General features: G+C 39.4%; 2 protein-coding genes across 2 annotated transcripts in view; both read left to right on the top strand.

The window, feature by feature from the left end:
* Positions 1-1,606, top strand: part of LOC113680088 (nuclear protein localization protein 4 homolog) — an 11,566-nt gene extending 9,960 nt beyond the window's left edge. The window contains exons 16-17 of the mRNA XM_089185286.1: positions 616-730; positions 1,075-1,606. Coding sequence (XP_089041412.1) covers positions 616-730; positions 1,075-1,226 — 267 coding nt within the window. The 3' untranslated portion in view covers positions 1,227-1,606. The remainder of the gene's footprint in view (positions 1-615; positions 731-1,074) is intronic.
* Positions 1,607-2,257: 651 nt separating this feature from the next.
* LOC113669921 (nuclear protein localization protein 4 homolog) lies at positions 2,258-14,170 on the top strand. Its single transcript, XM_089185275.1, has 16 exons — positions 2,258-2,456; positions 2,660-2,753; positions 4,143-4,930; positions 6,294-6,358; positions 6,802-6,896; positions 7,032-7,155; positions 7,472-7,558; positions 7,996-8,088; positions 8,983-9,268; positions 9,664-9,701; positions 10,148-10,270; positions 11,163-11,234; positions 11,491-11,592; positions 12,203-12,319; positions 13,174-13,288; positions 13,634-14,170. Exons 3-16 carry the CDS (start codon positions 4,237-4,239, stop codon positions 13,783-13,785), a joined length of 2,163 nt encoding a protein of 720 aa, XP_089041401.1. The 5' UTR covers positions 2,258-2,456; positions 2,660-2,753; positions 4,143-4,236; the 3' UTR covers positions 13,786-14,170.
* The last annotated feature ends 858 nt before the right edge of the window (positions 14,171-15,028 follow it).

Raw genomic sequence — 15,028 nt, 5'->3', positions numbered from 1 at the left:
CTGTGAAAAGAATACAGAAAATTATCCCAAAAAAGGCTTTTAAACTAAGCAATGGAGATACAGATAGCAATTTAACCGTGGGTTAGCGCTAATCGGCCTTCGAACAACTGGGCCCAGAACCATAGCAACTGCAAAAGGCAAGTGGAACATACAGAGGCAACAAGATAAGCCAGTATGAACTGGCGTGATGAACACAATGGCAAGCTCTAAGCAGGAGGAGGATATGGCTGTAAACTTGATCAGAGGATTTTGACCACTCACAATGCAGCTGAACCCTTAACACCCTAAAATAAATATGCATATTCTCCATACTGTTCTGTAAACATTTCCTAAGATACCGACATGGAGAATTTGTCCAACAGTCAAGAGCTTCTTAAGTAGGTGATCAGCTCCTTTATTCTCCTGACCTTAATGTTTGATTCAGGCGTGATGTGGTAAGGAGAAATTAGATGCCAGTCACTCTCAGGGGTTCAAGGGTAAAAAAGCCTGAATTAATTTGTAGCTTGTACAACGGAGGGAAAAATCAGCCAGGCTCGATTCTATTACTTTTTCTCGTAATAAATTTATGTTGAGGTTTTCATGTCTAACTTTCGTTGATAATTTATGTTGTGGCAGGATCACCTAGGAGATCTGTGTACGGCGATCAGAAACAAAGATGCTGAATTGGCTCGGCGCTGGAGTAAAAGTGAACAGTGGTGCACAGTGATACAGCTTATGCAAGCTGCAAATGGTAAAATGATTCCCTCAATATCTTTTTTCTTTAACATTATTTTCTGTCCCTTTTTTTTTTGTTTGTTTGTTTTTTTTTTAAGTTTTGTTTATTGAATTCACCCAACCTCAAGAGAGAGGGTCCATACGCTGGTATTGATTGGTTAAGTTTTTTTTACTAGTTCAACAACTATTTTTTTAACAGTACAATGTTAATAAAATTGGAACCAAGCGCCTGCAGTATATTCTTTTTTTTTTGTTTTGTTTTGATTAAAGTAAATTCCATATTGTTATTTTATTTTCCCTTTACAAATTAAGATATCATATCAAGCATCTTTGCTTACGGTTAAAATATTTCCTACCCAGCCCCCTCGCCAGAGCCACGAGGATCAGGGGACGTGGACATGGTTGATATGTCCCATTCCCCAAGTGGTGCAGGCTGGTCGTGCAAGCACTGTACGTTTATGAACCAACACGGACACGAGAACTGTGACATGTGTGGCTTGCCTCAACACTGAGAAAAAAGATTAAAAGTTTGTTGGAAATCATTATTGCTAAAAGTCAAGATGAAGCTGCAGGACAGACAACAAGGCACAGAATTCAGATAATTGTCTAGTTCGGCTCCGCTGAACATATTTTGGCTTTTTGAGAAATTCCGCTAAGAACGTTTCTATTTTATCGCCAGCGGAATTGTTAACGACACCGTTGAAAATACATCTCTACTTCTCTACACCATATTTAACTGAAAAATAATTTCTGATACAGCGAAACAGCGCGTGCTGAAACCAATGAAGATATTTCAGACGTTCATCTACTGGTGTGGTGCTCTATACAGTGAATGAAAGGGTGTGACAGAGATGTTTTGTGGAACCAAATAAAGCAGTCATCGTTTCTGAGATTTGGAAATGTGTGAATTTATTGGATTATGCGCATGATCACAAGCTGTACTCACAATCTAGAACATGCTTTACAATAGAGCATTTAAAGATTATCAAGTCCTTTGAATAGTTTGGACTGGACTAATTCTAGTGTCTGGCTATGTCGAGTCTCGTTATCGGTGCCAATCCACTAAATTAGTGGAACCCGTACTCCATCTTAAGGATGTACTAAACTGCTCTAGTTCCCCCATCCACTGCATTGCCCAGACAGGAAACCTGTAAAATTTAATTTGGAAATGAATTTTCTTCACCATATGGCATGAAAAAAAAAAAAAAATGATCTGGTTTACCTTGAGCGTGACCATCGGCTTTACATGATACAAGATTATGAGGTCTCGTGAGAACATTGCGAAATAATTCCTTTATTTCTCCTCTTTTCACACCCGTGGTTCCTTTCATTTGAAGTAAATAATCTTTCAACAACAACAAAAAACGCCATCTTTTTTTGGCGTTTTTCCAGGCGAGTGAAAGCAAACGCGAGGGGGCGCGAGGAAAGGAGCGGCTTGCTTCTTCAAACTGCTTTCTTCGCGCTACCTCGCTCCACACATCCGCCTCGTGCGGTCTTCCGCTTTCTGCAGTTACGTAATCTTACGTCAAAGGTATCCATGGTTACTGTAGTTCTAGTCTTGCTAGGCCACGCTATCCGACAAATCACGCGATCTAAGCGTTTGAAAACCATCAGAAGCAAAATTTCACCAAAAAACTACTGCAAGCGGAGCCAGTACTCTGTGATTAATGTGTTCAGTAGAAATATAATCTCCATAAAAGCGTTTAGATGTGACGGAAACTAATGATAGCGCAGAGCAAAAGGTTAGTGTTTCGAAACTGAAAGTGTGAGCTAACCGAACTCCCTCCTTGAAATTGTCTGCGTCATTTGGCAATGAAATCCGCTTGAATATGAGATTTCATTTTAGGCCACAAATGAAAAAACCTTTATCTCAATTAATTTCTTTCTATTCTGATGATTGCTGAGACATCGCAGTCTGACTGAGCTAAATTAACGCATGTTGCAGGGAGCTGATTACCAGCTGAAATCGATCTGCTTACATGACCGCAAAAGAATTGCAAGTGGGCCTCCGAGTGAGAGCTCCAAGTCAACCTTTGGAGGTAAGAGTTTGTGGATTTTATTCCATACATATTGAGTTGAGTTTCAGTTTAAGCACGTTCTTTCTGTTTATTACATCTTGTATTAATCACATTAATACGACCTCAAGTGAATCTACGCCGCGCTAGCAAGCGTTTTGCCCTCCAAATTTTCTTTCGGAAGGTAGGGGTCGGCTGCTTACAGGCTAAATTAAGCATGAAACTTCAAAAATACGTTCTTAAGGGTGAAGGAAATCGCTCATACAGTCGAACGATCGGTTAAATTTTACCGAGTTTGTCGAAATCATTCGACTAAAATCGGGTCATGTAGTTGTGCAACGACTAAAATCTAAGTCCTGACAAAGTCCCAGTTAATACGCGACAGATCGCTTATAAGCACGACTCGATCAGAAACTAACATAGCATTAAGATTCAGATCACGCAGGAGTGCTAACCAATTCGGTATTTAATGTTTGTGAAAAAATCGCTGAAGTAATTTTTAGCCTATGTCAAGTTAACGAGTCTCATTCTTAGCTTCGTGTGAATTGTGCTTCGATAATTTGTTTATCTGCTGCCACGTCGTTCTCGCGAGTCTCTACCCACATAATAGATGGCAATCGAATTGTGGAATAAGTTATATAAGTTATATTATAGGAGTGTAAACAATTTATTTCCTGAATGTAAAAGGAGAGTTGTCGTGAGGACATAGAACTTACCGTTGATCATGATAAGCTGAAAACGATAAGCTGGAAACCACTCCGCTTCACGTCGCGGTTTCCTACGCCTATCTCGTGTTCTCCCAACCTTCCGCGTATTTACATCAGGCTATGTAAACACGGAAACCATTTTACATTTCTTCATGATCATATAGATTGTTTTGGTGGAATTCTGAATCCAAAGAAATTCTTTTTTTCCCGGATGCGATCAACCTTTAACTTCTCATTACATTATTTCAATATTTTAATACATTGTAAAACACGCTGATGATTGGAATTCGGAGGCTATCAGCCAAAAGGCCCGGAATGCTGCCCAAAATTCCCCTAATTTGTATGCATGGAAAGTGCCTGACCGGCTAGAAGGGAGAAGTTTTATTCGGATCTCTGTAAGAAAAGGCTAATTTGATTTTCACACTACGTAATATATATCTTCACGATCACAGCCATATGTCACGCTTTTTTAATATCCCGCAAAAGTAGATTTGAGAAGCAGTTGGAAGCAATTTCAAAGAGCAATCAGTGTTCCAGAGGTATTTAAAACTAATTTAATGTAATACCCTTGCTAGCATCGAGATGTAACGAACATTTTTGGAAGTGTAGATAAAAAGTTGAGATATTAAAATCGAACATCAAACTTACTAAAAAGTTTGTCTGGGTCAGTTGGTTTTGAAATCGGATATCTTATTCATTCTACCAGTGCTGATTCAGGGAGACTAACAAATAAGCAGCAACCAAATTTCTTGGTTAAAGAGTCATGGACCTTTGCTGAATTAACGATCCAGTATTTCTTCATGGCCACCGCTGCAGCACCTTCGTTCCATTCGACAAAAGAGACAACCAACTACGCCCGCTTATGCAGGCTTCTGGTGGGTGTCAGTGCCCATATCTTGAGAGAGACATTTGACAAAAGGCGTCCGCCAGGAAACCTGGATACAGTTTTGTCTCGTCCTTCGATTCATCGATTGCTAAAATCACTCCGAATTAAAAAAGTACTCAACCCTTCACAATGGGACAAACTGTACCCCGCCATCAAGTCTTCAGTTTCTTCAAGAAATTTCGATATCACTCTACTGATGGTCCTGCTCAGGAACATTTGTGGTCTTGCTCCTCCGGTTACCGGCTGGGATACACTTCCTCTCGCTACAGACACAACCCTTGAGGCAGATTTCGCTCGTATCAAGTGCTACAGAAACACAGTTTATGGTCATGCCAGCGAGGCCTCAGTTGATGACGTAACATTCAATCAATACTGGCAGGACATCCAAGATGCATTGGTGAGACTGGGAGGAGCTGGTTACCAAAGTGCTATTAATGATCTGAAAAAGGAATGCATGGACCCTGATATCGAAGAACACTACAAAGAGCTTCTTAAACAGTGGGTAGTAGATGAAGTCAGCATCAAAGAAAGACTGGATGAAATTGGTAAAAGCCTGGATGAATTAAAGGAAGCAATCGTTAATCCTAAAAAGAAAGAAGGAGACAAAGGTATTGTGTCTTAGCGGTAAAGTCTGTGCAACGGCCTTTTGATCATTCTTGAGAAGAGAAACTTGAAGAGGAAGATTGAAGGGCCTCTCATCACAGGGTATTAAGCAATTTAACAATCAATTCATTTTAGTACCTTATGAAATGCCTATCTTTAAAAATAGCTCAAACTCGGAGAAATATCTTTCACTGGAACTGACCCTTTCCTCTCGACCCAAAATTTGAAAAAGACCAGGTGTTGTCTTTTCCATGCTTTTTCGAGTGATGAAAGAGTTATTCTTTATTTTTGTTTTTGTTCCTCATGCGAAAAATAAAGAGAATTCATAGCTGAAATAGGTTCCCTAGAAAGATTATTTGCACCAAAAAACTGCCGTAAGTCTTACAGTATTTACCTGGTCGAGTTCGTTGAAAGAAAGAGGCGGAAAAAAGCTAAAATTTTAAATGAACTGTAGACGAAAGGACGCATTCTCTCCCCTAAGTGTACTTAGGCCTTACTTAATCTCTAGCGTAAACACAAAACAAATATGTGTTTTCTGAGTCAAAATTAGTTCCTCCCATGCCGCAAATTCCTGGATCCGAAATGGGTCGGTTAGTGTTGGTAATCACATGGTTTCGAGTACAATTTAGGATAAAACAGCACGAGTAAATATTTGAAATGCGAACAAATTACGCGAACCTGTAGGGCGAGTGCAGTTTGTAGTTTTTGGAAAATTCACAAATGCTGATTTATTTATTATATATCCTCCCCGTCTTTCTTACAAACTATTGCGTAAAATGCCTCGAGAAGTTTGTTTAGCGCCTCCGATTCATATTTTTCAATGCCCAAAACTTTCAAACTTTTGGCCAGTCGTTTTTGCTTTGTTTTGCATTTTTATATTTGGCATTCTCCATCAAAAACTGAATTAAAAAGGTTATTACCTTCTCGCAGCCTCTTCGCCACTTTGTTTTGTTACACTTTCGTGACTCTCCAAGTTATCAAATTACTTTCATCTATCTACAGTCAATTTAAACTTTTTGTCCTAAATCTTAACTTTGTGCACTGTTTGGAGTTAATTGACGTGTTCTCAGCCAATGAGCGTTCTGAAATGTTTGCATGTATATTATTAAAAATGAAATAATTTAACATTTACACCAACTCCTTGCTACACTTTTCTAATTTCTCGGTCAGAATTTGATGTCAATTAATAACGAAGGGACTCAAAATTAACTTAAACTTTTCGGAAAGCCTTATTAAAGGAAAACTCAGCTAGCGTGATAACCAATCGCGTTCCAAGTCAGGTAGGTCAATGACTCTTCGTCGAGCATTGAAAAAGTTCAGACATGTAGGGTTTATGAAAATAAATACAGGTAACGGTTTTCTTTCCAGCTGTTGCAGAATACTCCAATGCGTTGAAAGAATCAATAAAAAGCCAAACCGAGTACTTCGCTCAGGTTAGATTACATAATCTTACTGACATCAGTCCAAGACGCTACATGTATTTGAAGCCTTATATTCAAATTTTAGTTCCCCCATCAAGGTGGACCTTGAATGGTTTACACAAGCTTCACCCTGGGTAGAGCAGCTAATAATGCTTAATAAAAAAGCTAATACTTAATAATTCATGTGAACTAGAAAATAGAACTATATTTTTTGTAACTTTACAAAAAACTTTGCTTCTTTGATTACTGAATATTATTTTCCATTATATGGCCTCAAAGTTCACTTAAAAAATGTTATTGAATAACATTCTTTTAGAGTTAAAGATGTAAACCAATTCCAATTTACATTAAAAATGATTTAGGCTCAAGCAAGCATCTAGTATAGTTTGAATAGTTCTGACCACTTCATTAGACAAAGTAACATCAGGGCCTTGTTGTTACATTTTTTTTCTTAGCCATATGATGAAGAGTATTTAAAGAATCACAAACCTCCTATCAAGCATATGTCTTTCCATGCATTCCTCAAAAAGATGGGTGGAGGCACAGACAGGTGAGCTTTAAACAACTTAGGTTAAAGAGTGTGGGCAGAGGTTGGCCGGTCATGAGATTGGACTGACTGTTTTGTCATGTACCCTTGATGTTATACTTCCTATCAGTTTATCAGAAGAGATATTCTGTATTTCAGAGGCAAGTTTACAGTACTGGAGGATCCTAGCTGCAGGATCAAACCGGGATGCACAGAGCATCCACCCTGGCCTGGTGGAATTTGTACAAAGTGTCAGCCTGGTGCTATTACACTAAAGAGACAAGTGAGTCTGTTTGTTGATGGGCTGTCGTGGACTACAATGAAAGCTCCCATTGGCATTTGCAGGAGCAGAGATCCTAACATATCACATGCTTGACAAAAACCTTGATAGCTTCAAAACTTACTCTGCACAGTCAGAGCTTCCAGGACAGCTACCCATCCATTTTTTACCCTGTGTCCAATAGCAAGGGTCACTTTCATCAGATGACTGATCCAGTTTCCTTCATTTTTCTTGACGAACAAATCTTGACTTTCTCTCAGCACCAAAACAGCTTTGTTGCAATTTGTAGAGCAATGTTATTTTCTTTACTTTTTCTCAGGTTTACAGACACGTGGACAACATCCTTTTTGAAAATCCCTTTATCGTGGAACCATTTTTAAACTACTGGAGAAAGACCGGAAATCAGGCAAGCAATCACTTCAGATCTTAATGTTGTAAATCTGTATGGAAGGCAAAACTACTTTCAGCTTGGGTGGGGAAGGTGCATATTTTTGGTGCTATCCCGCTCCCCACTCCCATACCTACGGGAATCTTGTCCTCTCCGTGGATTGTCATCTTTTGGCCCAGCGATATGACTAACAAACATACAAACATGACGATCACTTAGGTGCGTTTAGAAATGTTTCATTCTAGCGGGTGTGATACGAAAGAAAATTTCTAATAACCCCGTGAGGAAAATTGAGATGTGCCATACTCGTTCACAGATTTGTCGAGAGTAAATGTAAAGCGGTTGCAAAACCAAGGATGACGAAAGTCTCTGCCTCCAAAATTATTTCTGTGGCGGAACACTGAACAGTCCCAGAGATTGCCTGTTATAACTCCTTTGCCATTTTCCGTTTTTAGAGGCTGGGATTCCTGTATGGCCGTTATGAGCTCCACAAGGATGTACCCCTGGGAATACGAGCTTCAGTGGCTGCCATTTACGAACCCCCACAGGTAAAAATATCTTTAGTAATCTGCTTCCTTTTTCTAAAGACCACCACCCATTTCCCCTGCCAAACCATAGTTAATAGAGTAGAATGGTTAAGAAACCTCGCAGATTTCATAGTTATGCGTTTAAAATTCGTGAGAGTGCTAAACGGTGTTGAGAACTAAATATAAGGAAATCTTTCTCAGGCCAATTGGATACTTTTTGGCTTTTTCTAGTTTCGCGTTTTGCTTTTAGCACTTTTCTTAGGCAAAGTTATCGCCAAAGGAAAAAAACGGTTTTTTGATGTAATTAATCAAACGTTTATGGTGAAGAATAGTAAAACTCGGCACCATAACTCCTGGCCCCTTTAAACATTAGTTCTCTCTTCTCTTGATAAAAGTTTGAGTAGGACGGGAATAATCCTTCAGAATGGTACAACGGGGCGTGAACGTTGCAGTTCTTTGATAATAGTCAGGAATTATTGTTGATGGAGTCTCTGTACATGTGAATTGTAAAAACAGACATTGATCTTTACAACACCATCTTAGTTGATCTTTGGTGCATTTTTGTTAAGTTGTATGACAACCACCAGTGGTCCCCTCAGTTGTCCTCTGTAAAACTAAGGGTTTTCGAATTTACCTAAATACCGCCAAAGTACTGTGTGGGAAAAAACAACCATTGAGATGGCCTTCTTCTCCACAACAATTAAGTCGACTTCTTCACAACAATTGTGTCAACTTTATTTTATATTTACAGCCGTTATTTCAGCTGTTTCATTCTCGCGGTTTCGTCTTGTTCATGAACTTGGTCCTGGGAGCCTGTTTATGCAGAACATGACAGGACCACGAACACGGCACGGTTTGACCTCTTGTTCCACCTATGCATGTTGTTTAGTTTCTTCGGTTTTTTTTTCTTTCTAGGAAGGCACTCCAGACAGCATTAAGCTCCTTTCAGACCCCTCCGAAGCCATAGTTGACAAGCTGGCTGCTGATCTCGGCCTTCAGAAAGTCGGCTGGATATTCACGGACCTCGTCGCTGAGGATGTAAGAAAAGGCACAGTGAAGCATCTACGGGATATAAACACACACTTTCTTACAGCTGAGGAATCCATCTTGGCAAGTCAATTACAAAATCAGCATCCATCACCGTGTAAATTATCTTCAAATGGCAAGTTTGGATCAAAGTTTTCCACCGTTGTTGTGTCAGGTATGAGTTAGAGTCCATTTTCAAAATGATATTTGGGTCAACAAAGCTGAGCGAAAAGCAGCTGTGATAAGTGTAACCCCTGCTATAATTGAAGTCCTGAAAGAGTTAGACAGAATGAATATCTGCTCCTAGGATTATCCTTTGGGGTTCTCTTTTTTGTCTTACCTCTATTGTCCAGTGTTTTATTTTCTTGTCAATTTTTTTGTTTTCATTCTTGCCACCTGATAGTTCGCTATGTCGTAATATTGCTTTCCTTACTAAAACTTTTCTGTTCCCGCAGTTTAGTTCAGCTCGCCACGGATCATCATATCTGAGATGAGTCACTGTAACGTGCATGTGACTACCGACAAGAATAATTTGACAGTATTTCTACATATTTTTCTTAACTTTCTTAGGTAACACGGATAATCAAGTTGGTTTTGATGGTTTTCAGGTATCGTTGTTTTATCATATTTCGTGCTAATTTAACAAACTGGGAACGGTTCTGCCTGCAAGCAGTCTATGCGATCGGATTCCGCCACAACTATTTGTAAGCGAATCGTGTCATATCTACAGCGGTTTTACGAGAATTACGGACAAGTAGAAAAATACAACAACATTTTGAAACAAAAAAAAAAACTTAACGGCAGTTCGTAGCCAGAATAATTTTTGAATAATTGAACCATCCTTTTTTTCTCTTCCTACATTTCTTCTTCCATTCTGCCTCCTGCCGGGGGCCATACACTGAACCGTGCGCCGTTTGCTGGTCTTTGTTGGCACCTTTGCGTATGGCCCTCGTACGTCCTTTTTTATGTTTTTCGCTAAAGCGCGCACCAGGCCCCACGAGTCATAGTTTAATCATATCTACTCAATATATGTTTCACCTTGTACTCCCCTCAGGTGTCCAATCAGTGTATGGCGTTAGTTCGTGACGACTGCCTGGTACCTACTATAGACGAACCAGGTCTCGGCTACGTCCGGGAATCTTCGAGCGATCAATATGTCCCGGATGTTTTCTACAAGGTGGGTTCCAAGCACGAGCTCCATTGCCACAAAACTTAGTCCGTGACAGTTTATTTTTCTGTTTGTATAAGTAATCACATGATTTCGAGTGCAATTTTGAGTAAATAACCACGAGTAAATTTTTTTAAAGACTAACAAAATTGCACGTGCAATTTGTGTTCTTTGAAAAATTAACGAGTGCTTGTTTATTCCAAATTGCACGAGAAAAATACGAGATGGCTTATCATAATTAAGTATGAGCAAAGCGCGCGCACCAAGCGCAAAAAAAATTTATTCAAATCGTGCGTTCGTTCAAAACAACCGCGTACGATCAAGACAGTAATACGTAATGATTTCTTCACCTCTTTAAGGCGCGAATAAGTTCAAAGTCCGGCTAAACAGTTCAAGGAATTGTTCAGTCTGTGTCCGAATCACTTTCGATGAAATGGAATCGTCGTTTCCGAGGTTTTACAATGTTTGTTTTTAATTTTGGCGTTGGATCGCTCGAGCAAAGTGTTAAGCTGGGACGGCTCGTAATTTTCAATTTCCTTGGCAATTCCCTTCTCTAAACACCACTTTTTCCAAACCGACAACCAAAAAGCAGTGCTTTTTACAGTGTTTTCGTTGTTTGAGCTGTTTTTCAGCTGCGGTGGCGAAAGAAAACCTACTTAAAACGCCGGTCACTGTTTCGCTCGCAAATTTTCAAATTTTGTTGCGACATCTAAGGCTCGCATTTGATTGGCTATCTGTGAGTTTCTTTGATTATTGACCAATCAGAATGTCTGATTTGTTACTTTCTTTGCACTGTATTACCTGAAAACTGCATTTATCTTAACCAATCAAAACTGAGTAATTTGTCCATGTATGTTATTAGCTTATGTATGTAGCTTATTTATTTGTGTTGTATTTCCAGACTGCTGACTCGCACGGTAATGAAGTGACTCTTTTAGCTCGCCCTATGCCTATAGAATATCTGTTAGTTCAGGTGGGTACATTTCACCTTTTTTGTGTAATTTTGTTTTTGAATTGTTTTCCTCTATTTGGCATACTATTGGATGAATAACATGAGTTACTTAAAACAAGAAGCACTTAAACGTGTAAGTGAACATACTGTGGCATGTTTCTTTTTCTTAGTTTCATAGTTTAGATCTCTTTGTTTGTATGTTTGTTCCATTTTGTTGTTTGTCTTTGTTGGTATGTTAAGTCCTCTTTTTTTTAACTTATGTTTTGTTTTTTTCCAGGTGCCGACTGCTTTTCCTGTAGAACCTCAGTTTACTTTCTCCAATCAAACTCAGGGAGAACCTTTTCCGCTAGAGAACCGCTCAAGTATGGGAGAAGTTCAGGTAAAAACGTTATGAGCAGTTTTAATACTGCAAAGGTATCCCACATGTGGTTGAAGTTATATAAACCCAGAGAATATGGTCTGACATTTTAACTGTTTAGTGCTGATTGGTGATGAGATACGGAGAGGTGTCCATCAAAGCCGGTCACCGGTGGTCTACCGCTACACATTAGACCTCTTCCGTCTGTTCAGCTTGTCTATGGGTTTCGCCTTAAGCCTCTTTTCCGGGTACAGCCGACTGTTACACCATCGGCAGCCGCACCTGAAAACGTGATGAGAGTACAGTACTTTGACTGTTTACATCACGAAGTATCCAACCATTGCTATCCACCGTTGCTATCTAATTGATATTGTGATGGAAGGCGTGCATTCAAAAATAGCGGTAAAATGGACAAGAACAGCTCACAACGAGCCATATCTGAGTTGCTTGGGGGCATCGTTATAAAATGTGGGCCTATTTGCTCTAACTATATACTTGCAGAGGTGTTTAGTTTCACAATAAAGGTATTTTTCAACCGTTGTTTGCTATGTGAGGTAAAAATTGTACTTATCTATGTACTTCAGTGCAATTCGTGTAATTCTGTGTTTTTTTTCTTTTCCCTTGTGTGCAGGATTTTCACGCTTTAGTGAGATACTTAAACCAGTTCCCTCCTGATGAGTTCCTACCTGCTATGTCCAATTTTCACCTCCTAGTTTTTCTGGCAACTTCCGACATGCTTCCTTTAAAGGTAATGTTCATGTGTTGGCTTCGAGCCTGTGATGAGATCACAGCTAATGAATTGCAACGAGATGTTTTGTAGCTAAAATCTGGTTTTGGCGTCAAGTCGATTAACAGTAAAGGGAAGCTTTTAATTCTGTCCTGAAAAAACCCAGGGCGAAAGTTAGTGTGAAATCTGATTTAAGATCTGAAAGCTTTTAAAAAAAATTCAGTCGAATTTCTTTTTGTCTCGAATATGACTCTTTGACGCTGTGAAAAGAATACAGAAAATTATCCCAAAAAAGGCTTTTGAACTAAGCAATAGAGATACAGATAGCAATTTAACCGTGGGTTAGCGCTAATCGGCCTTCGAACAACTGGGCCCAGAACCATAGCAACTGCAAAAGGCAAGTGGAACATACAGAGGCCACCAGATAAGCCAGTATGAACTGGCATGATGAACACAATGGCAAGCTCTAACGAGGAGGAGGATTTGGCTGTAAACTTGATCAGAGGATTTTGACCACTCACAATGCAGCTGAACCCTTTACACCCTAAAATAAATATGCATATTCTCCATACTGTTCTGTAAACATTTCCTAAGATGCCGACATGGAGAATTTGTCCAACAATCAGGAGCTTCTTAAGTTGGTGATCAGCTCCTTTATTCTCCTGACCTTAATGTTTGATTCAGGCGTGATGTGGTAAGGAGAAATTAGATGCCAGTCACTCTCAGGGGTTCAAGGGTAAAAAAGCCTGAATCGATTTGTAGCTTGTACAACGGAGGGAAAAATCAGCCAGGCTCGATTCTATTACTTTTCCTCGTAATAAATTTATGTTGAGGTTTTCATGTCTAACTTTCGTTGATAATTTATGTTGTGGCAGGATCACCTAGGAGATCTGTGTACGGCGATCAGAAACAAAGATGCTGAATTGGCTCGGCGCTGGAGTAAAAGTGAACAGTGGTGCACAGTGATACAGCTTATGCAAGCTGCAAATGGTAAAATTATTCCCTCAATATCTTTTTTTCTTTAACATTTTTTCTGTCCCTTTTTTTTTTTTTCGTTCGTTTTTTTTAAAGTTTTGTTTATTGAATTCAGCCAACCTCCAGAGAGAGGGTCCATACGCTGGTATTGATTGGTTAAGTTTTTTTTTACTAGTTCAACAACTATTTTTTTTAACAGTACAATGTTAATAAAAATGGAACCAAGCGCCTGCAGTATATTCTTTTTTTTTTGTTTTGTTTTGATTAAAGTAAATTCCATATTGTTATTTTATTTTCCCTTTACAAATTAAGATATCATATCAGGCATCTATGCTTACGGTTAAAATATTTCCTACCCAGCCCCCTCGCCAGAGCCACGAGGATCAGGGGACGTGGACATGGCTGATATGTCCCATTCCCCCAGTGGTGCAGGCTGGTCGTGCAAGCACTGTACGTTTATGAACCAACACGGACACAAGTGCTGTGAAATGTGTTGGTTGCCTCAACACTGAGAAAAGTGATTAAAAGTTTGTTGGAAATCATTATTGCTAAAAGTCAAGATGAAACTGCAGGACAGACAACAAGACACAGAATTCAGATAATTGTCTAGTTCGGCTCCGCTGAACATATTTTGGCTTTTTGAGAAGTTCCGCTTAGAACGTTTCTATTTTATCGCCAGCGGAATTGTTAACGACACCGTTGAAAATACATCTCTACTTCTCTACACCATATTTAACTGAAAAATAATTTTCGATACCAGCAGGCGAAACAGCGCGTGCTGAAACCAATGAAGATATTTCAGACGTTGATCTACTGGTGTGGTGCTTTATACAGTGAATGAAAGGGTGTCACAGAGATGTTTTGTGGAACCAAATAAAGCAGTCATTGTTTCTGAGATTTACAAATGTGTGAATTTATTTGATTATGCGCATGATCACAAGCTGTACTCACAATTTAGAACATGCTTTACGACAGAGCATTTAAAGATTATCAAGTCCTTTGAATAGTATGGATGAAGGTGTGGTCTTTCCTAATTTATCGTTTTTTGCTTCTTCATAAAAAAACCCATGAAATCGAATTTCTTCAGATGGATAGGAGGCAGTTCAGATCTCGGTTTCATAAATGTTAACACACAAACGGACTTTTTTTTCTCGTTTTTTCGACTTGAGTAAAAAAATGAAATTGAGAACAGAATGGAATAAATATCACCGCACCTGACATTGATAAATTATGTTTAGGACGAATTTTTAGGTGATACCAAGAATTGATGACTAAAGTTATCCCACTCGCCCGTCTCCGATTAGTTTTTTAAAGGGGTGTGCTCCGATGAAAATTGTATATTGGAACATAATAAAGATAAAAAATAGCAAAAAGCTTCTCGCCTTAGCCGAGGTAAGCTGGAATAGGTCCAGTGTCGGGCTATCTTGGGTCTGGTTATCAGTGCCAATCCACAAAATTAATGGAGCACATACTCCACCTCAAGGGTGTTCTAAACTGCTCTAGTTCCCCCTTCCACTGTGTTACCCAGACAGGAAACCTGTAAAATTTGATTTGGAAACGAATTTGCTTTACGATATGGCATGAAAAAAACAATGACCTAGTCTATCTTGGAAGTGACCATCGGCTTTAAAAGATTCAAGATTATGCGGTCTTACGCAAGGGGGAGGGAGCGAGGAAAGGAGTGGCTTGCTTTTTCGAACTACTTTTTTCGCGGCACTCTCGCTCCGCGCGTCCGCCTCGCGCTTTCTTCCGCCT

Source organism: Pocillopora damicornis, chromosome 10 (genome assembly GCF_964200805.1).
Source record: "Pocillopora damicornis chromosome 10, jaPocDami1.2, whole genome shotgun sequence".
NCBI lineage: Eukaryota > Metazoa > Cnidaria > Anthozoa > Scleractinia > Pocilloporidae > Pocillopora > Pocillopora damicornis.
This window is presented reverse-complemented; position numbering and strand designations above follow the sequence as displayed.